The 23,359-nt window shown below is 44.7% G+C and overlaps 1 protein-coding gene across 6 annotated transcripts in view; it reads right to left on the bottom strand.

Annotated features, from left to right (window-relative positions):
• Positions 1–23,359, bottom strand: part of AGPAT4 (1-acylglycerol-3-phosphate O-acyltransferase 4) — a 136,275-nt gene that overhangs the window by 87,060 nt on the left and 25,856 nt on the right. For all 6 annotated transcript variants that reach the window (XR_008444322.1, XM_054021813.1, XM_054021811.1 and 3 more), the window contains exon 2: positions 19,464–19,701. Coding sequence is in view for 5 of the 6 variants with exons in the window: in XM_054021813.1 (XP_053877788.1) it covers positions 19,464–19,641 (178 nt within the window). In the remaining variant the exon portion in view is untranslated. The remainder of the gene's footprint in view (positions 1–19,463; positions 19,702–23,359) is intronic.

Here is a 23,359-nt window from a genome sequence, read left to right as displayed (position 1 = left end):
CACACTACAAGAAGGATGTGGAAAAATTGGAAAGAGTCCAGCGGAGGGCAACAAAAATGATTAGGGGTCTGGAGCACATGACTTATGAGGAGAGGCTGAGAGAACTGGGATTGTTTAGTCTCCAGAAGAGAAGAATGAGGGGGGATTTGATAGCAGCCTTCAACTACCTGAAGGGGGGTTCCAAAGAGGATGGAGCTCGGCTGTTCTCAGTGGTGGCAGATGACAGAACAAGGAGCAATGGTCTCAAGTTGCAGTGGGGGAGGTCCAGTTTGGATATCAGGAAAAACTATTTCACTAGGAGGGTGGTGAAACACTGGAATGCGTTACCTAGGGAGGTGGTGGAGTCTCCTTCCTTGGAGGTTTTTAAGGCCCGGCTTGACAAAGCCCTGGCTGGGATGATTTAGCTGGGAATTGGTCCTGCTTTGAGCAGGGGGTTGGACTAGATGACCTCTTGAGGTCCCTTCCAACTCTGATATTCTATGATTCTATGAACTCAGTACAGTCAATAGATATTTTCAGTATGCAAGGCCTAATGTATGTCATAAGGACAAGCCTTGTGGTTAGGGCAGTGTTTCCCAAACGGTGTTCCGCAGCCGAGGACATAAAAAAAAAAGAGCTAGTTTGCCAACTGAAAATTTGCCATGAGTATTCATTGCATCTAGAGGAGTCCACTGACGTTTCAGGACTTGCTGTGCTATTAGTACTTGTCCGATATAGATTTAATATTATTGAAGAGGACCTGCTCTTCTGTGAATCTCTGCAAAGCAACACTACCGGAGAAGAAATATTCAACTGCATCAACAATTTTATCAGAAAGCATGAAATTAGTTGGGGAAAATGTATTGATGTATGTACTGATGGTGCTCGGGCAATGATAGGGAAGATGAAGGGAGCTGAAATGCGAATCATAATTGTGGCACCAGAAAGCACTAAGAGCCATTGTGTTCTATATAGACAAGCACTTGCAGTTAAAAAAAAAAAAACAAACCCCAGCAGATCTGAAAATTGTGCTCAATGAAGCAGTACAAATTATCAATTTTGTCAAATATCGACCACTTCAATCAAGGTTATTTAAAATTCTGTGTGAGGAAATGGGTAGTCAGCACAAAAACACTTTTTACATACAGAAGTGAGGTTGCTATCCAGAGGAAAAGTGCTTCTGAGTGAACTACTGGTATTCTTCACTTCAGATAATTCAGGACGAAAATTAAATGACTGTCTGACAAAGCCTTCATGGCTAATGAGAATTGCGTATCTTGCAGATATTTTTGCAAATTAAATGAAATTAATCTGTTGCTGCAAGGAAAGAATGTGACCATTTTTACTACAATGGATAAAATTCCATCGTTAAAAAAACTGGAATTCTGGGCATCTTCTGTAGAACAGAATAATTTTGACTGCTTCCCTACAGTACATGAATTTCTGACTGAAATAAACTCTATGAAGAAGTTTCCAGCATCATTTTACAGCACTTACATGATAGCAAGCCTCTTTATTAGAATATGTTCCTACAACTACTGATGATAATGCTTGGGTTCGAAATCAGTTTGTAATTAGAGCCAAACTAGTCGGCTTTACTGGGAATGATTATGAAAGCCTAATTGACTTAATTTTGGACTCTGATTTTAAACAAAAGTTTAAGGATCTTCCGCTGAATAATTTTTGGAGCAGCCTAATAGAAGAGTACCCTAATGTGGCTAAACGTGCAGTTCCAGTGCTCCTTCCATTTGCTACAACTTATTTGTGAGAGACGGGATTTCTGTATTATACTGCAACCAAAACCAAATATAGGAATAGACTTGATGCTGTGCCTGACATGAGGATTCAACTTTCCAGCATTATTCCTAATATTAAGCGAATTTGAGATAGAAAAACGCAGAAACACCAATCCCATTAAATCCAAATTTGTATTTGTTTATAAAAATAGATTTTCCTAGTAAAAATCATGTGTATGTGTATAAAAATAACTTTTTTTAAAGGACACTTTTTAAATTTTGATGCCTGCACTTGATTTTTATACTACTGTATACGCGCTTTCCAGTTAGAAATTGTTAGTTCAAGTTATTTTAAATTTGTATTTTTGCTTTGTTTTATAAAATCAAATATATTTGAGCATAAAGAACACAATTTATTTGGAAACCAAATGACTACAAAAATATTATAAGTGTTCCATAATACGCTAAACAGTGTTCCGTAGCCAAAAAAGTTTGGGAAACGCTGGGTTAGAGTGTTGAAGGGGGACGTAAGAGATGGAGAAACAAGTTCTAGCTCTGCCACAAGTGTCCTATGTGCTTATGGATAAGTTATGAACTATCTGCCTCAGTTTACATCACTAAAATTTGGGGATGTTATGAGAATAAATTCATTGAAGAGCACTGGGATGACTGGGGGCATAAATATATAGAACAGGGTAAGAAAGGGGGACATCTCATAAGTGGTATGGAAAACAGACTCCACACTCAATTACAGACCTCAAAGTCACAATTCTCCAACAACAACAAAAAACACCCTTCAAAAACAGACTCCAACAAGAAACTGCAGAACTGGAATCAATTTGCAAACTGGACACCATTAAATTAGGTTTGAATAAAGACTGGGAGTGGATGGGTCATTACACAAAGTAAAAACTATTTCCCCATGCTAATATTTCCCTACTGGTACTCACACCTTCTTGTCAACGGTTTGAAATGGGCCATCCTGATTATCACTACAAAAGTTTTTCCTCCTGCTGATAATAGCCCACCTTAATTGATTAGTCTCGTTTAGTTGGTATGGCAACACCCATTTTTTCCATGGTGTGTGTGTGTGTGTGTGTGTGTGTGTGTGTCTTCCACTGCATGCATCCGATGAAGTGGGCTCTAGCCACGAAAGCTTATGCCCAAATAAATGTGTTAGTCACTAAGATGCCACATGTACTCCTCATTCTTCAGACGCCACAGTGAGTACACTATTCCAACACAAGAGATACTCCAGGATATCATAAGTGAACAAAAGGCTAAGTGTTTAAATTATTAAATGATAAAACCTCTCAGAATACTAACAAAGGCACTGTAGTATATTTTGTAAAAATAATTAAGTCTTTGTAATATGATCTCATTGCAGCTGCCAGCTATTAAATCTCTGCTGAAAAGTGGGACAAGTTTATTTGATTAGTTTTCATGAAAATTACTGGGTGTATGGATTAATAAAGTGAGAATTTCTTAGGGGTAAATTGTAATAGAATTCATACAGCATAAAGGAGAACATGTAGTTGCTCTGTCCCCACAAGCAGACCAGGGCTCCACCTGCAACTCAGAGCACTTTACACTACAGCTACACCTGTAATTCTCAGCTTGGGTGGAGATGCACATGCTAGCTTTGATCGAAGTAGCGTGCTGAAAATAGTAGTGTAAACACAGTGGCAGGACTGGTTGCCTTGAGTCCAATCTCACCCAGGACCCTAGGTAAATATTGCACGGTTAGTCCAGCCACTGCCCATGCCACAGTGGCTACGTTTCTGGTTTTAGCATGTTAGCTCGATTAGAGCTAGCACGTGTATGTCCACCCAAGCTGGATTACCTCCAGCTGCAGCATAACAAGGGCCCTACCAAATTCATAGTCATGGAAGGAAAAAACAAAACACACATCATGGACTGTGAAATCTGGTCTTTTGTGTGCTTTTACCCTATACTATACGTATTTCACAGGGGGGAGACCAGCGTTTCTCAAAGTGGGGGTTCTGACCCAAAGGAGGTTGCGGGGGGAGGGTGGGGGGGTCACAAGTTATTTTAGGGAGGCTGCAGTATTGCCACCTTTACTTCTGTGCTGCCTTCAGAGCTGGGTGGCTGGAGAGTGGCAGCTGGTGGCCGGAGAGTGGCCGCTGATGGCAATACCATACCAGGCCATCCTTACTTCTGTGCTGCTGCCGGTAATGGCTCTGCCTTCAGAGCTGGGCTCCCGGCCAGCAGCCACCGCCACTCTCCAGCTGCCCAGCTCTGAAGGCAGCACCGCAGCCAGCAGCAGCACAGAAGTAAGGGTAGCAGTACCGTGACCTCCCCCCCAACTCCTTTTTGAGTCAGGACCCCTACAATTACAACACTGAATTTCAGATTTAAATAGCTGAAATAATGACAATTGAGAGTCCTGTTGCACCTTTAAGACTAACAGATGTATTGGAGCATAAGCTTTCGTAGGTGAATACCCACTGCGTCTGACAAAGTGGGTATTCACCCACGAAAGCTTATGCTCTAATACATCTGTTAGTCTTAAAGGTGCAACAGGACTCTGTTGCTTTTTACAGATCCAGACTAACACGGCTACCTCTCTGATAATGACAATTACTTTTAAAATCCTATGACCATGATATTGACCAAAATGGGCCATGAATTTGGTAGGGCCCTAAGCATAACCTTTCCCTTTCTATCCCTACTGCTCACTTGCTCCATGGGGGAAGTAAGCCAGGACAGTCCTGGCTCATCTCACTTCCTGTGCATGCCTGCCTACTCACCTCCACAAGAGGAGAAGGAAGTCGTATTCTTCCCATCACACCATTTCCCTTCACACAGGTAGCAAGTATAGGGATGTAAGAGGGCTCCTTACACCTCTAACAGGACACTGGGCCTTGGGGTACATATGTACACCTCAGCATGCTTTGAGGTGTAGTCACAGGGCACATAATTAGATGCGAGCATGCATGTGACTGACAGTACGCCACCTGGCTATAATAGCCAGGAAAGAGTGACTTCAGGGGAAGGATGTGTCTTCTTCCTGCCAAGTTTATGAGAAGTAGGAAAGTTTGTTACACAACTGTGCATGTTACTTCCTGCCTTTTCCATCTCGGTTATTAATAAAGTACACCTGGAAGAAGGAGACATGAAACTGAACTAGGGTGACCAGATCACTGACAGGAAATATCGGGACGTGGGGGGAGGGGGAGGGGAAGAAGGGAGGATATCGGGACACGCAGTGGGGCGGAGCAAAAAAAACCAAAAAAAGCTGTTTTGCAGGTGCCGGCCGCACCGTGGCGGCTGACCCTCCCCCCCCCCCGGGCACATGCTGCATGTCCCGCCACCCCACGGGGAAGGAGCCGCTGGAGCAAGAGGCGCGGGGCTCCGGACCCCGGCAGCGGCGGGGAAGAGCGGCTCAGGGCCGCGCGAGCCACATAAAGTTTATCGGCTGGGGGGGGGGGGGGGGGCGAAGAGAGAAGAGGAGAGGGACCCCGGCCGGCTCCTCGCCCTGCCCTGTAGGGGGGTAGCGTCCCCGCCCTGTGTCAGCATGTTCCGCCAGCAACCACAGGCCAGGTAAGGAACCGAGTCCCCCCTCCCCCCAGCTCCTCAGCTGAGCGGCATTCCTCCTCCCTCCCAGGCTTGCTGCTGGAATGCCGGCGCAAGCCTGGAGGGAGAGGGTGGTGGCCGGCTTCCAGTTCCTGCAGCTTGTGAGTACGGGCACCGGGCTGGCAAGGGGGCTGCTCCCCCGGGAGGGTGACGGGGGGGGGGGGGCTCAACTGAGGAGCCAGGACGAGGGAGGAGAGGGCGACTCGGATCCTTACCTGGCTTGTGGCAGCCGGCGCAACATGCTGGCGCGGGGCGGGGTGCCGGCTGGGGTCCTGTCCAAGCCAATAAACTTTACATGGCCACTCGTGCGGCCCCGAGCTGCTCTCCCCCGCCATTGCTGGGGTCCAGAGGGCCCCCCCCCCCCCCGTCTACCTCCTGGAGGAGCAGCCCCCTTGCCAGCCCCCCTTGCCCACCCAGTGCCCCTACTCACCAGCTCCAGGAACTGGAAGCCGGCCACCACCCCCTTCCTCCAGGCTTGCCGCCATTACAGCAAAAAGCCTGGGAGGGAGGAGTGCCACATGCATGGGGAAGAGGCGGGGCCAGGGCAGGGATTTGGGGAGGGAGCCAATGGGGGATGGAGGAGGCGGAGGGCAAGAGCTCTTCCGGGAGGGCAAAATTGCTTGTTTGTCCAGTGTCCCGACCGCACATTGGTCGGGACGCAGGACAAACAAGCAAATATCGGGACGTCTGGTCACCCTAAACTGAACCTGAGGATTTAGGCTGTCACAGCAGCTGTCTGCCGCACCAAACTCCTTCAGACTCTGCCATTCTTACCTCTGCCTTGCAGGTAACATTCAGTGGTCCCCAGTTTCTCAGAGATGTGTTTCTGCAGTGTCCAGTCCTTCTCACAAGACACCAACAAAAATTAAGTTTGTTGCCTCCAAAGTGACAGTGTACACACCAGCCTGTTGGCTTGCTGAGGACACACTGTACCTTAAATATAGTTTACAGTAAAAAAACTCACTCAGTGCTAAGAATGTTTCTTAAAAAAAAAAAAAAAAAGGAGCAGATTTAAGTGACACTAAGACACAACCAAAGAGTTACAAACAAAACACTTATGTTCTAAAGGCAGGTCTACACTTAAAATGCTATAGTGCTTCAGTGAAGTCACTACTATGCTGATGGGAAAGCTTCTCCTGCCGGCGTAGTTAATCCACCTTTGCAAGAGGCAGTAGCTATGTCCATGGGAGAAGTCCTCCTGTCAACATAGCACAGTCTACACTGGAGGTTAGGTTGGTATAAGAGCATCGTTCAGGGGTGTGGATTCTTCACACCCCTGAACTAGGCATTTATACTGATACAAGTTTATAGTGTAGACCTGGCCTAAGACTTAACTTTAGCAAGCTACAATCTTTGCTGAAACAGCTCTCTCGCTTCCATCAAGTTATCAGCAGCACTAGCCCTTCTGTAGGAGGATCCAACATTCACAGAATGAGAGGGTGCTGTCTCTTCTGTCCCGTAAGTGATGGATAACTAGAATGTCTTTTGCTCTTCTTACATTTCCCAAAGTCCATGGCCTTTTAAAATGGAACCCAGACAAAAAGTTCCTTCCCCCTACTGGTGTGCAGATGCCAGTCTGTCTTCTTCACTGTCCTGTGAATTTGCTCTGTTTGTTTGGATTACTTTGTTTACCTTCGATGTACTTTCATTGTCTCCAGCATCTCCTTACTTAATTTACAATGGAGACATGGGCAAACAGCTAAAACGACATTCTTTTGTCTAGGATAACTTAGTTGAATCACAACGTGTTTTAAGACCATATTACCAGCATACATACCTCTTCATACACCATGCAATATTCATTACCAACCTATCCCCAGTTATTAATAGGATACCTTACAAGATGCCATTTGGCTAAACACTCAGACAACAGCATGTTGAGTGTGCCCTGTGCCAGTTGACATAAAGGGTCTCTTAGGGTCACAAACAATTAAAATCCACAGAAAGCCAAAGGGTACACGTTACTGTCTGCACATAGGGGCAAACCCTGCCCAACCCCCAGGACAGAAGGTCCCATGCTTGGTGGAGCTAGCTCTGTTCCTTCCACTGAGTGAGGAAGGCAGGATGCAAAGCATCCATGCAAGGGCTATGCATGCCTCATGCACTAGACTAGATCTCAGTTCTGTGCAGTTTATGTATACCCTGGAATAAAGGGAGGTCTTGCAGTATATGATGGCAAGTGAGAGCTGAGCTAGAAATGGAAAACAATGGATCCTCATTTCTGCTCCCTTCAGCAAATAAGGGTGAGGAGAACCATCCCCTGGCACTCGTATCCCCCAAACAGTAATTTGTAAGTTGTAATTTGCAAAGTAACTTTACCCAGAGGTGTAATACTATCCCTTTGAAAACACAAGAACAGTTATTTATCACCGCCTTAATTTATTTATAAGTCAGATTAGGAGCCAGGACATTTTAAAACTAAGCATTTGTTCACACAACTGTACCACTGCTTTTATTCTTCAGTTTCCCTTTGAAAGCCAAGTGCACCCACTGTGAAGCAGCATTGTCATTACATAGGGCAAACTTTACCCCCACGCAGAGAGCCTACAAGAGGCCCAGGCACCACTGAAGTGGGTGAGTTAATTCTCCCCTGAGCAGAGCCACACAAGGCCTAGCCCCCACTGAAGACCCTCTGCACAGCACTAAATGACACTGTAAGGATGTGGTTTACACCCAATCATTGGAGTCCCATTCTGGTTTATTTCAGCAGAATAGTTTTGAATATGGAGAGGAATCTCTCTGTAGCGGAGTACATTCTAAAGGGCCACTTCAAAATCTGGTCCATGCTGGGGGTCAGTGCTGCCCCAGTCAGAGCTCTGCCAGAGACTGTGAGCCTTAAGAATCCCTCAGTGCCAACCGATACAAGAATATCCTGAAGCTGGTATGTACATTCTGGTTCCAACACAGAAAATCAAATGAGATCTTAAATGAAAGACAGGATCACGATGGTCATTAATATCATTGTGAAACACATGTACACATATTATATAAAAAGTTCTCTGGATACAAAAAAATACGTTCCTAAAGTCTGTCGAGGCAAAGGTGACAAACAGCTTTCTGCCAGACAAAGGATGTTTATTCACCTGTCTCCCTCAGTCTAATAAGTTAACAAAACCGGAAGTCCTTTACATATGAAGTCAGCAGTGTGGGAGGCAGCACACCAGAAAACAAGCTGCAGGAAGTCCTCCTGACTCTGAGAACAAACAAGCAAGGAATTTGGAGAAGATAAGAGAAGGCAAGGAAGATACTCCTTTATTCTGCACCTAGGAAGTAATCAGGCAGAGCAATTACATTAATGAAAATAGGATCACAACCTACCCTGCTTGAAATACTGCAAAGGACATTTGGGTGAAAAACTTATTTAGACTGGAGGTTAGCCTCATGTTATGATTTTGTTTTTTTATCTAGCCCTTCTGTTTGCATTGTCCTTACTCAGTAATTCTTACATTTTGAACATTGATAATAAATGTATGATTGTTTTTACTATAACTCTAGCTCAGTGCTATGGTATTATATAAGGAACTGATCTGGAGTAGAATCAAACACGCTGGTGTGTATACTGAACACTTGGGGACAGCAGATCTGTTTTTTTCTATAAGTGGATAAGGAGCTGGACACTACAGAGGAATGTTTCAAAGGGACTGAGACTGGGTACACCTATTGTTAACCTACAAGGCAAAGTAAGGGCTGGCACAGCCCAGAGGAGATTGTTTGGGTTGCTAACAGGCTGGAGGTGTCAGGGAGCTGACACCCAGTTAAGCACATGCAAGTCTCCCCCTCTTGCTGGAGGTAACAATGTGACGGTCAGTCCTGGGCACCCCAAGAACAAGCACAGAGACATAATCCCTCCCCCACGTAGGCTGTAGGAGTATCCAAGCTATCAGGGCCAGCTCCAGCTTTTTTACCGCTGCAAGCAGTGAAGCAAAAAACGCCCCGCGATCGGCAGCACTTCGCGGCAGCTCTACTGCACCACTTCATTCTTCGGCAGCAATTCGGCGGCGGGTCCTTCCCTACGAGAGGGGCTGAGGGACCTGCCGCTGAAGACCCGGACGTGCCGCCCCCTGTCATTGGCCGCCCCAAGCACCTGCTTGGTTCGCTGGTGCCTGGAGCTGGTGCTATATCTTATCTTGAAAGGGTCCAGACTGCTCCCCCTATTACACAAGGCCAGCTCCACAGACCAGCAAAGGAGGGGGGCATGGCTCTGCATCCTCCTCTTTGTGGTGGTTTGCAGCCCCCAAGATCATACAGAGGAAACAGTCCTTCTACAAGTGCAAGTATTGTGATTGACCCCCCAAGGGCTCCATTGCATCCCACAGTAAAGGGGAGGGGGGAAAAAAGAGAAGAGAGAGATTCTTGAGTGCCCTCAGCTTCTGTGCAAAGGCTGAGCACAGTCTATCCCTATGTAGTTTTATAAAAATCTGGTGGTTTGCCAGATCTATGTTCTAACACCATCTTTTAAGCACACATTTATTTTAAGCTCATGTTGTTGAACTTTGCAATGTTTGATTTTATTATATTACAGAAGCACCCAGCAGTTCAATACAGGGGAGGGCTTATCAGCTTTGTCATTTTAAAAAGGGGAGTTGTCATAACTATAAAGGGAAGGGTAATAGCTGTCCTGTGTACAGTACTATAAAACCCCTCCTGGCCAGAGACTCCAAAATCCTTTTCCCTGTAAAGGGTTAAGAAGCTCAGGTAACCTGGCTGGCATCTGACCTAAAGGACCAATAAGGGGACAAGATACTTTCAAATCTTGGGGGGGGGGGGGGGGGGAAGGCTGTTGTTTGTGTTCTTTGTTTGAGTGTGTGTTCGTTCTCGGGACTGAGAGGGACCAGACATCAATCCAGGTTCTCCACATCTTTCTAAACAAGTCTCTCCTATTTCAAACTTGTAAGTAAATAGCCAGGCAAGGCGTGTTAGTTTTCCTTTGTTTTTCTCAACTTGTAAATGTACCTTTTACTAGAGTGCTTATCTTTGTTTGCTGTACTTTGAACCTGAGACTAGAGGGGAGTCCTCTGAGCTCTTTAAGTTTGATTATCCTGTAAGGTTAATTTCCATACTGATTTTACAGAGATGATTTTTACCCTTTTCTTTAATTAAAAACCTTCTTTTTAAGAACCTGATTGATTTTTCCTTGTTTTAGATCCAAAGGGGTTTTGGATCTTGATTCACCAGGAGTTGGTGGGAGGAAGGAGAGGGGATGGTTAATTTCTCCCTGTTGTAGATCCCAGGGGGGTTGGAACTGATTCACCAGGAGTTGGTGGGAGGAAGGAGGGGGGATGGTTAATTTCTCCCTGTTGTAGATCCCAGGGGGGTTGGAACTGATTCACCAGGAGTTGGTGGGAGGAAGGAGGGGAATGGTTAATTTCTCCCTGTTGTAGATCCCAGGGGGGTTGGAACTGATTCACCAGGAGTTGGTGGGAGGAAGGAGGGGGGATGGTTAATTTCTCCCTGTTGTAGATCCCAGGGGGGTTGGAACTGATTCACCAGGAGTTGGTGGGAGGAAGGAGGGGAATGGTTAATTTCTCCTTGTTTTAAGATCCAAGGGGTTTTGGATCTTGATTCACCAGGAGTTGGCGGGAGGAAGGAGGGGGGATGGTTAATTTCTCCCTGTTGTAGATCCCAGGGGTTTTGGATTTGGTGAAGGTTTTTCAAGGCTTCCCAGGAAGGGAATCCATTGAAATGGTGGCAGCCGAACCAGAGCTAAGCTGGTAGTTAAGCTTAGAAGTTTTCATGCAGGCCCCTACATTTGTACCCTAAAGTTCAAAGTGGGGATCCAGCCCTGACAGGAGTTAACAACAATTTGATTCAAATTGTTAAAACATGGTGTTTGAAGATAAGCCTCATTGACACAAAAATATTTTCAGCCCAGGAGCAAAGATTTTGTACCAGTATTTTGTTTCATTTGGGATGGAATGTGTACTCACTAGAGTGAGTGACTAATCATCACATGCTGGGCTTGAGCCAAGAATAATGCAGACTAGTAGTATACAAGCTTCCCCATACAGTTCTGCCCAGGCATGAACACCCTCTGCTCTTGCAGCCTCTTCAGCCAATGGGGACTGATGTGGACAAACAAGACTCTCACTAAACTCACTTTTCCAAATCCACATCAGGATTTGACTAGTGGTTTGCGAAGGAGACATTGTGAGAATGCAGGGTCAGCATGCAGTAGCCTAAAGTTATTTGCAAATTACTTCTGCCCTTTGGAATTAAGAGTTAGAAGCAAATTGCAGCTCTAATAACCTCCTTCAAATTAAAAACTTTCCTGCAGCATTTGATTGTATTTTAAAAACTGGTCAGTGAAGACTGAACTGCATTATTTCATCTAGGGTGGTGGCCTCCCAGGGCATTAGGCACATTGATCAGGCAATGCAGGGAAGCTCACATAGCTGCCATCTATAACTCTTCCTGTTTTGAGAGGGGGGGGGTTACTAAAAATAAGCCAATGATCTCTTGAAACTAATACAGCACTTATAAAGTCTGATTATGATCACTTTTTTCTGGTGCAGGAGAGATTAGAATCAGGATGAGAACATATAAATTCATGGACTATTCCAAGAAGCCAGCAGTACTTAGTCATGATGAGGGAATAAGGGAAGATAAGCTACCATGACAGCAGAGGCTGGAAATGGAAGAGTGGGAATACTATATATCCAAAGCAGAAAATAAAGCAAAACAAATCTCTACCACCCTTTGCATTTGTGACTTCATGAGAACTTTTGTAGTGTCGAAGATGAAATGCACTTCCCCTGAATTTTGTGAAATTATCTTTACCTTCAACACCAAAATGGAGGAGCTTGCTTGATCGAATGGAATTTGCTATGCTGCCTTCACTTAGCTCTGGAGTTATGCTAAACTATGCCTGCTCCATTTCACTGTTTTGGTTGACTCGGTGATTCATGCTATTACAAATCTGGCAAATCAATATGAGGTTTATCACCATTTCAAAGTACACACTTTTACTTTCTGTAGCAGGGCAGTAACCCTGTTCCTGCCCTCAAGGGCTTAAAACAGCCCTGGGAGAGGGCTGTGGTAGGTGAAAACCTGAGCTGATTGGGGAAGTAGCCACAGCTGGGCCACGCCCCAATCAGGCTGCAGCTGGCCCTTATAAAAGGGCTGTGAACCAAGAACAGTTAGTCTCTCTCTGCTTTCAGAAAGAAAGAAAAGGGCCTGGCTGCTGGGAAGCTCAGGGTGCCTAGAGTGAGGCAGGGCTGGGGAAAGGCCAGAGGGGCTGGCAAGCTCCAGGGTGGCAACTCCCCAGGCTGCAGAGCCTTGTTCAAGGCCCCATAGAGGTACTGGGTTGCAGAGAAAGGCAGCAGGTCCAAAACCCTCCTTGCCAGTGATGAGTGGCTTATTCTGCAAGTCTGCCCCAGGGAATGGGGGCTAGTTGGTGACTGGCAGTAGCCTATGACTGAGTAGGGTTACCATATCTCATAAATAAAAAAAAGAGGACCCTCCACGGGCCATGGCCACGCCCATTTCCCCACCCTAGCCCCGCCCCAACTCTGCCCCTTCCCCACCCTAACTCCGCCCCCTACTCCCTCCCACTCCCAGCCAGGGGGAAAGGGCTGCCCCAGTGCTACCAGCTCCATGGTTTCCCGGGCAGCCCCCAGACCCTGCGCCCCCAGCCGGTGCTTCCCCAGCGCAGCTGGAGCCCGGGAGGGGAAGCACCCGGGAGGGGCGCAGGGTCTGGAGGCTGCCCAGCAAACCGTGAAGCCGGCAGCGCTCGGGCTTTGGGCAACCCCTATGCCTCCGGACCCTGTGCCCCCAGCCGGGCACTTCCCCTCCGGGGCTCCGGAGGCTCTGCGTAACTTACACTGTATAAGTTACACAGAGCCGAAGAGGAGCAGAGCCCCCGCAGCTGGAGGCTCTGCTCCTCTTAGGCTCTGTTTAAGAGCCGGGCTGCCCCAGCGCTACCGGCTTCGGGCAGCCCCGTGCCTCTGGACCCTGCACCGCCGGAGCCCGGGAGGGGAAGTGCCCGGCTGGGGGCGCAGGGTCTGGAGGCAAGGGGGCTGCCCGAAGCCAGTAGCTCTCGGGCAGCCCGGTTCTTAAACAGAGCCTCCAGCGGCTGGGGCTCTGTGTAACTGACACTGTGTCAGTTACACAGAGCCCCGGGGGCTGGAGGCTCCAGCCGCTGCAGCTCTGTTTAAGAGCCGGGCTGCCCGAGCGCTACCGGCTTCGGGCAGCCCCCTTGCCTCCAGACCCTGCGCCCCCAGCCGGGCACTTCCCCTCCTGGGCTCCGGCGGTGCAGGGTCTGGAGGCACAGGGCTGCCCGAAGCCAGTAGCGTTCAGGCAGCCCGGCTCTTAAACAGGTCCGGGAAAATGGCGGCTCTGTTCTGCTTTTTGGCAATTCCCCCCGGACGGGGGTTTGAGTGCCGAAAAGCCGGACATGTCCGGGAAAAAGAGGACGTATGGTAACCCTATGACTGAGGTGAGGTGGGGCTAGGGGTTCCCTGGTGAGGAAGACCCTGAGACTGAGGGGTGTATGCCAGGGGGTAGCACCCCAGATAACGGGGCACCGGAGTCCAGGGAGGGACTGAGGGCCTGATCCTGCAAGGACTTCAGTCAGATCTACACATGGAATGACCCAACCTAAGCTGTTCTATTAATCAACACACCAGTGCTCCAAAGAATTTACTGCTTATACTTTAAAAACACCACATTTTTTACTGATTAGTTTAATGCTGTCTCTTTCCAATACAAAATTATTGTTGTTTTAACCTTTAATACCATTTTCCCCTTGTTCAAACACCAAGCACATATGGATGACTCATTCCAGGCTTGCTGACCTTTAGTGCGGGGTGGGGAAGAATCACTCTTACCATAGAGCTAGTTTGCTCTGGGCACAAATGGACCAAAATTCAAAACAAGGCCTCTTTCAGCCAAGTCAACATTGTGAGCCAGATGTGCAACAGTGGCTGAAGCAGTGCTTTGCATAACTGAGTACAATGTGCAACAGTGGCCACCACTCCTGAGCCAAGGTCTGTCCAGATGGTAGGCCAGCCCCTGGCACAGGGGCAGGCAACCTATGGCACACATGCCAAAAGCAGCATGCAAGCTGATTTTCAGTGGCACTAACACAGCCCAGTTCTAGCCACCGGTCCGGGGGGCTCTGCATTTTAAATGAAGCTTCTTAAACATTTTAAAAATCTTATTTACTTTACATATAACTGTTTAGTTATTATAGAAAGACCTTCTAAAAACATTAAAATGTATGACTGGCAAGTGAAATCTTAAATTATTGTGAATAAATGAAGACTCAGCACACCACTTCTGAAAGGTTGCTGACCCCTTCATAAACTAGAGAGACTTGACAGCTGCTCTAATCTAGGACAATTACCAGCCTCTAGGGGCATGCAGCTGGGGCATCCCAGTGTAGTTAAGAATGCTATTGCCCTCAGGAAACAATCTTTAACTAATGCACTCTAAGAGATTAATCAGTAATCAATACTCACATCCACAAAGAAGACTACACCAGGTTGCAGTCCCTGCAGTAACAATCATGAATGAGGGTGACACAGCACACAAGATTCCTCTCTGCAGGGGGGACTTCTCCAGTAGACACCTAAGCTGGCTTTAGTGCTACACTGCCTCACTGGAGCTGAACCTGGGCCAGTATCTGGCCCTGTGCATGGAGTCACTTGTGCACATAAGTGACTAGCATCTGCAAGCAAAACACTCCATGTTCACATACAAATAGAGTACAAATGCGATCTCAGAGTATTAAAACACATTAAAGTGACAAAACTTGTTGCCTGCAATACAAATGGAGTCTTCTTTGAAATCTGGTGTGGCAGGCTGTATTCAGCTTTTGTGGCTCCCTCTGTGGGCTCTCATGGTCCTGCTACACCCCACTTTAAGAAGTAGTGAGCAAAGAACAGAACAGAGAAAGGAAGGTGGGTCCTTCAAGCTTGCCTAGAGAAGACTCTTCAGAGCATCCATTTTGAAAGCTAAACACACCTCGTCCTCTGAGGGACAACTACCACCAATCAGGGCTTGCTGGCCCATAAAAAAGGTGCTCTCTGGCATTAGCAGTTCAGTTCCAGGCTGGGACCAGCAGAGTGAAGGGTGTTCCTCTCTGGCCAAAGGAGCCTGACAATCAGACAGAGTTACACCGCTGGGATTGCAGAGAGAAGAACCTGAGAACACTGGCCCCGAGATATCACTAGAGAGAGGGGCCGGTAGGAAGAGGCCCAGGGAAATAGCAGTGAAGGACTGAAGGATCAGCACATGGCTGCTGTGCATACAGTCCCTGGGATGGAACCCAGAGTAGTTGACAGGTCCAGGTTCCCCTACCAGCCACAGGTAAAGGGACATAAGACATGTCTCCTTTATTGAGGTTTATCTGGGAGCCCGAACAAAGGACTGAATTTAAAGGGCCCAGCGCCAGGGCTGAAGATTCTAGCGACGGAAAATAGAGTTCAATAAGCAGTCTAACACCCTGGAACAGGTTCACTTGGACTTTTTTGACTTGGCTCAAGGGCCAAGACAGTTAACTCACCAAAACCACCTGGCAGCCTGCAGGGGACACGGTGGTATTGCACCCAGCTGCTCAGAGGTAAGTGTCTCTTTGCAACTATTCTTGTTTTTATATATATACACACACACGTACGTACATTAGACCCTGGAGAAATTAAAGCCATGTAAAAAACTCCACACCCCAAAAGTCTATCCCTACTAGTGTCTAGAAAACAAAGTGAACTTGGGGTTTGGGATGGAATGGGCCTGGTGACAGCGCTGTGAGGGGAAACTATCAGACATCAAAGGTCTTTTCTTTAGAGCTTTCCCTGATCCAATGATGGATTCATGAGATTCTAGGGGGTTCCCTCTCTCTTTATTCTGAGAGTCACTTCCTACTGGACCCCTCCCAACTAAATCATTCCTATGCTCATCTTCCACCAAGTGCCTTCCAGTAAACAGACACTAATGTCTCAGCCCTTAAAACACATCTTCAAGAGGCACTGAGCAGACTGATATCTACCTCACTCTCCATGCATCAGAGCTCAAGACAGTATCCTCTACAACATGCCCAAGGTTGGTCACAGAGCTGCATACCAGGTGTAAAATGAAATAGTCCATTCAAAATGACAGTGTTATGAGTTTAAAAGACCATGGTTACTCTGACTCTGGACAGTTGAGAGGGAGGGAAGAGGAACTCCATTTTGTCTCCCAACAAGCAACAGGTGTCATGTGTTTTGGAAAAAGCAGCAGCTGCTTTTGAGCAGATAAGTATAGCTGATTTTCCAAAATGCAGTGATTCATCAGGCACTGATGGGCAGGATCAAGCCTTTTCCTGTCTTAGGTTCTTAGTACTGGATAGATAAACTGAAACATTGTTTTCAGCAAGCCCGTTTTACTGCACTTAACTGCTATGCAATTCTTGGAGCTCATGTTAAGGCAGTTTTCTGATACCATTTAGTTATAGAAGAGAGAAGGTCATAATTGTAAGGACTCAGCACAGTGCCATTAGAGCACTTCAACAGTTTTATGCGGATATCTTTCATGTACTTCACAAGGCATGGACTTATAACAATTCCTATAAGCCAACCTGGCTGACAGCAGGCTTCATCACCACATGACACTTATATTTATGGCTCCATGTGATCCAACAGCAATGGGCCAAATCCTTAAGTCCTTACTCACTGAAGTTAATGGAAATTTTAGCTGAGCAAGGATGTGTCAAAACGGAACATGGATTTAGTCCAATGATTTTAGAAACAGTGACAGTTGGGAACACATTAGTATTCTACAGTCAATAGGCTGCTATTGAAAATGGGCAGGTTACATTGTTTCTCCTTTAAAATTAAGCTTTTGGGCTGATTCTGATCACAACTGTTACTTTAATAACATAATATATTGAGATATACCCATCTCATAGAACTGGAAGGGACCTTGAAAGGTCATTGAGTCCATCCCCTGCCTTCACTAGCACGAGCAAGTACTGATTTTGCCCCAGATTCCTGAGTGGCCCCCTCAAGGATTGAACTCACAACCCTGGGTTTAGTAGGCCAATGCTCAAACCACTGAGCTATCCGCTAATGGAATTCTTCTTGCCTCTATGGAGCTGTTCCTAATTTACACAAGTGAGATCACAGCCATTTGATTTTTATTAAACATGCATAAACACTTTACCATGTACCATAGAAAAATACAGGCAATAATAAATACTTAAGGCCAGATTCTGCCACCCTTTTCCTCACGGAGTGCTATCTTATTGAAAAAAAAAAAACTAGACCCGCTGATGTCAAAGGAACCAGATGTGCTGCAAGGTAGTACTGAGCATGAGTAAGTCGCAGAATCTGGCCCTATAGCTTTCTGTTAGTAATATTCTGAACATTATTTTCCTCAATAAAATAAGATAGCAAAAATTCAGGAGCCCTTATTCAAGCAAAGCTCCCATTTGGTGCTAGATTAGCAGTCTAACTATTGTATTCTCTGGTAGGATTCATTAGGAAAAAGGATAGATAAGACAGAAAATATCATATTGCCTCTATATAAATCCATGGTATGGCCGTATCTTGAATACTGCATGCAGATGTGGTAGCCTCATCTCAAAAAAGATATATTGGAATTGGAAAAGGTAAAGAAAAGGGCAACAAAAATGATTAGGGGTATGGAACAGCTTCCATATGAGGAGAAATTAAGACGACTGGGTGGGATACGAGAGAGGTCTATAAAATCATGACTAGTGTGGAGAAAGTAAATAACTCCTTCTCATAACACAAGAACTAGGGGTCACTCAATTACATTAATAGGCAGTAGGTTTAAAAAAACAAACAAAAAAGTAAGTATTTCTTTACACAATGCACAGTCAGCCTGTGGAACTCTTTGCCAGCGAATATTATGAAGGCCAAGACTCTTTAAATCCTGTTATAGAACTAGATAAATTCATGTAGGATAGGTCCATCAATGGCTAATAGCCAGGATGGGCAAGGATGCAAAACCAAGCTCTGAACCATCCCTGGCCTAGTCTGTTTGCCAGAAGCTGGGAATGGGCAACAGGGGATGGATCACTTGATGATTACCTGTTCTGTTCATTCCCTCTGGGGCACCTGGCTTGGGTCATTGTCAGAAGACAGGACACTGAGCTAGATGGACCATTGACCATACCAGGTCAGACCATTCTTATGATTATATACACATTACATAAATACTGTGCATAGATCAGTGGTGTAGCTAGGAATGGAAATTTGGGTGGGCCCCTGACTTTCGGGTGGACAGGCAATGACAGACTGTGCTAACTCAGCTTCTCCAACACCACCCCCTCTCCCTAGTCCTGGTGCCCCCAGACACAGGGCTTCACCTGTCAAGATGGGCACGTGCATGGGGCAGTTTAGAAAATGGCAAGGCAGAGCTGCCAGAGCATAGGTTTCTGAAGGACCTGGCACATAGCTTCATCCTGGATTTCATGTGCCCGAGTGATGCTCCAGGCCACTGTGGCAATGCTACACCTCTGCTCAGATTTGGGTGGGCCAGGATGTTAGGTGGGTGGGCCACAGCCCATCAAGACCCACCTGTGGCTATGCCCCGGCATAGATACAGTAGTATACAATTGGACATGTTTATTCAATGAATAAAAGCAATAGTTTCAAAGCAAGCTAGTACTGTAAGTAAGAGTCATGTTGTGAGCCAGTATTATCGATCATCTTTTCATGCCAACACTACTGAAATCTGGAACACTTACCCAATTTAAAAAATAAAGTCATGTATGTCCATGAATCTTCAGGATCATGGAGAAATCAGAAGATATACTGGATGAGAACCATTTAGAATGGCATGCAACTATATACAATGACAGTATGCCTCTGTAAATATTAAGTTCTATCATTCCTTGGTCAGTATTTACTTTTTTGGCCATTCAAACATGATGCTCATCATAAGAGTCCAATATCTACATTATCTTGTGTCAAGGGAATGCCCCAATATGAGTGGATGAAAAAGTTACTTTACAGTACATTTTGATTTAACAAAAACACACACACACACACACACACACACCCCTACACCCATCGTACTTTAAGCAATACACAGTCTCACAGCAAAATGTAGGGATTTATATACATGAATATGCAAACATAGGTAGTAATCTTATTTAACAACTAATTCATTGGTCAAGATTTGGAAATAAAACTTTAAAAAGATTCTTACGGCTTGAAATGCAGTAAGCCAGTCTGCAATTGATCTTCCTGAAAAGCTGCTTGTTGATTGGCCAGAGGACAAGTGTGAAGAGCTGAATGAAGTTAATTATCAGTCCCGACACTATAAATATGTAGCAGATAAGAAGGTGGCAAATGAACTGAGACTTCAGAAAGCCAATGATGTCCATGGTTCATTAACAACGCAAGGGGAACTTCCAGAAAGAAAATCCAGGAATTCAGAAGACAGTCTGCAAAACCAAGCAACAATACCAGCTGTTAGAAAACAGAAATAAAGTTAAATAGAAATGAATATTTTAATACATAGATAACTCACTGCTTTCCTATTAAATTTGTTTTCTATTCATAAGAGAAAGACCTGGTTACAAATACTGACAAAGAGACACTGAGAAAGAGCCACATTTTCAATCAGTTTACATCCTTGGTGATAAACACTTGCTCCTATGCCTAAATCCCACTGACTTCAAGAATTAAGTGCTTTGCTGGATAGAAATGGGATTACCCAGGTACTCAATGTCAACCGTGTTCACATGCTTTGCTGAATCAGATCCTTTGATAAAGTATGAAATAGCTGTACAGAATGGTGTTCAGACAATTACATTTGAAATAAGATATATTCCTTGAACTTTACCTTCATGATCAACCCCAAAAGTTGCATTCTTACAGTCTGAGAAATTCAAGACAAAAAACAAAGAAAAACGGTTTGCTTCATTCTTTTGGGCAGCAGTTTTAATCAAGGCTCACAAGGTGCTTTGAGAAAGGATGCCTGAGCTATCAGCCACTTAGTCCCTCCTGGTGAATGGTACTGCACATATCTGCATGTGTAACTTATTTTGCTTTTGAAGCCCGGTCCCCCTCCACAAAACACTCGGTTCTGCCAGGTGCCAAGCATTCTGGCTCAGTGCAGTAGAGACATTAAGCACATGCTTAAAATTTAAGCAAGTGAGCAGTCCCACTGAAATCAATAAAACTACCCAGGTGTTTACAAAACGGCTTTGCTTGATAGAGCAAGTGAGCTGATCATCTTGCAGGACTGAGTCATTATTCAGTAATGCAGATAAGCTGAAAAAGTGAACCAACTCAGAACATTTTGCAGGTCACCTTTAAGCTTACAAAAACTTCAAAAGGGCCATCAAACATCAAATCCATTCTCCATAATTTGAAATTACATATCAGCAGCTTAAAAATAAGAAGTCTTCCTCCTTTTTAGAAAAGGAATTTTTAAAAAAATAGCATGTGGCTTCTCTCCTGCTATTCTAATACAGTGCAATCATCAAGTCTTGGTTTACTTCTTTATGTACTAGCATCCTCAATGGGATCTCAGCAGCAGAGCTCTCAGAATAGCATTGGTTAGGCAACTGTTGCTACAGAGCCAGCAACAGCACCCCAACAATATAGCCTGTAGATCCCTTATAAAGGAACTATTTTTTGTGACAAAGTGGTGAAATTTAAAAAAAAAAGTTTCTCACCACTAGGCAATTTTAAGATAGAAGTTAAGGGCCAAAAGTTGACCTGACAACGTCCTTTGAATAGAGAAAGCGAGAACTATCCCAGATCCAGTTTATTACTCAAAGTCAGTAGCACTAATACAAAATGTTTTTTCTTTCTCTTCTGTGCTGACATGCTTGACGGGGAAATAACCCTGCTTGACAGATATCATCAATGGAAGGTTATAGCTCTGAATAGTTATTTATACCTATACCAACCCTGGAGATCCTCAAAATAAAGATGGACTATTAAGACTTCGTGGGCAGAAAATGTGATGGTTGTCTGGTTTGAAGCATCTTTTTTTTTTTTTTTTTTAATAGAAACAAAAATCTGAATTCAGTCAGCTGGGATCCTCACGTAGCTAACACTATCACATTATCCAGAGCATAATCGCAAAGTTACCAACAAAATGCAAGGTCCTGTGGCACCCTTAAGACTAACAGATGTATTGGAGCATAAGCTTTCGTGGGTGAATGCCCTGACGAAGTGGGCATTCACCCACGAAAGCTTATGGTCCAATACATCTGTTAGTCTTAAGGGTGCCACAGGACCCTCTGTTGCTTTTTACAGATCCAGACTAACGTGGCTACCCCTCTGATACTTAAGAAAATCCAAGTAAATTTGCATTTTGTATAAGTAACATATGATTTTAACAAAGCATGCTTCCATGGATAAACACACCTTCCATTATATTTACCCTTTCCATTATTAAAGTAAGCAATTTAGGAGTTTTCTGCCACACTGCAAAAGAAAGTATGTTGTTATCTCATTTTATGATTGTTAAAAACCTCTCCTCGGGGCGTATTTACTTCATTGCTCACTATATATAAAGATGCCTTTTTTAGTATATTCAAATTAAACCCTCCATCTATCATTTGTATTTTCCTTCCCCATTTGGGCCCAATCCTGCTCCTGCAAGGAAGCAGACCTTCAATTCTAGACACCGTTTTCCTGGACTGTTATTTGAACTCAGTGAGGGAACTGTCAACATTTTGGACAGACAGACAATGTGCTTATCACAGCATTCAATATGCACAGCTTGCTCAATTACTTCATGTTTTCACATTTTTGTCGTTGGGCACAATATACACAGAAAACAGGGTAAATATTAGCACTCAGACATGAAGGATCCAATTCAGTACTGTTTACTCAAACAGAACTCCCACTGATGCCAGCGAGAGGTCTGCCCGAATAAGGAATGCATATTTGGGCCCATGCTCACAAGGCAGAACTCTGGTCTTAGTTAGATGTATGAACTACCCCCTCCATTGATTTCAGCAACACATGACCCACCACGTTGCATTGTGCTGGAATGCCAGTGAACCGTTCATTAAAAAAAAAAAAAAAAAAAGTCCATCTCATTTATTATAAAAATCAAATGTCACTAAACTGGAAAAACTAACACTAATAAAATTTCATACTAGTAGAAAAAGCAAAGAGTTCCTTTAATAGCATGCCCTGTAGCAAGAAGTGCTGCCCTGATATTCTCTTGCAAAACAGCAATTCATATGTCTAGCTGCAATACACTTTATCTGGACATTTTCTCCTTAAGTAAATCTGTTCCTGGATCTTCTATGTCTAAAGAAGTTACATAGTGGGATCTGGTAATTCGCAGTATTTTCACTTGGATTGCAAGCTCTTTGAGGCAGGGACTGACTTTGTACAGTACCTAGCACACTGGGGCTTTGATCCCGAGTTAGTGTCCCTAAACACAACTACACTATTTTATTGGTATTGTAGTAAACAATCCAGATCCAAATCAACTTGAACCTGATCAGCCATGAAACATGGGGTATCTGTTTCAGAATACATTGCTTCAGAGTGGTGTCAATCCAATGAAGAAGTGATTTGTCCAGGGTTTAAGGAAGGTGTTTTTTTTGGACCAAGCTGTAGCTAGAAAAGGACAATTAAAACACCAAATCTCATAGTTGCTGGTGATCTACATTAAACTAATGGTGGTATCGATCCCCATCTCAGTGTGCAAGGTATGCCCTTTGTGTAATGAAGATTTGCTGCCTTCTACTTGTTATACGGTGTACTGCCTGAAGACAAGTTAAAGTTGACGCTTCTCCATAGACTGGAAAGTGACAATGTGGCATATGTTTATTGCCGCAGTTGCAGGTTGCAGCCACTATCAATAAGGCTGGAAACCAGTTATTAGTATAACACCCTTATCACATCCCTGTTTTCACACATTTATTATTAAAAATTCACTTTTGAGACTGCAAGTCTATTAGTTTGGTCAACGACCCAAGGGTTTTTTTTAAAGTCTGTTTTTATGTTTGAGCAGGATTGGATATAGTTACAATTCATGAAGCAGCCCCTTGATCTTACAGAGCCTTAAGATAGGACTGTGCTTTTTCCTCAATGTGATTTTAATAAGTTTTGCCAAAAGTAAAC

Source organism: Malaclemys terrapin, chromosome 3 (assembly GCF_027887155.1).
Source record: "Malaclemys terrapin pileata isolate rMalTer1 chromosome 3, rMalTer1.hap1, whole genome shotgun sequence".
NCBI classification, from domain to species: domain Eukaryota; kingdom Metazoa; phylum Chordata; order Testudines; family Emydidae; genus Malaclemys; species Malaclemys terrapin.
The sequence above is the reverse complement of the archived record's forward strand: the minus strand, read 5'-3'. Positions and strand labels throughout refer to the sequence as shown.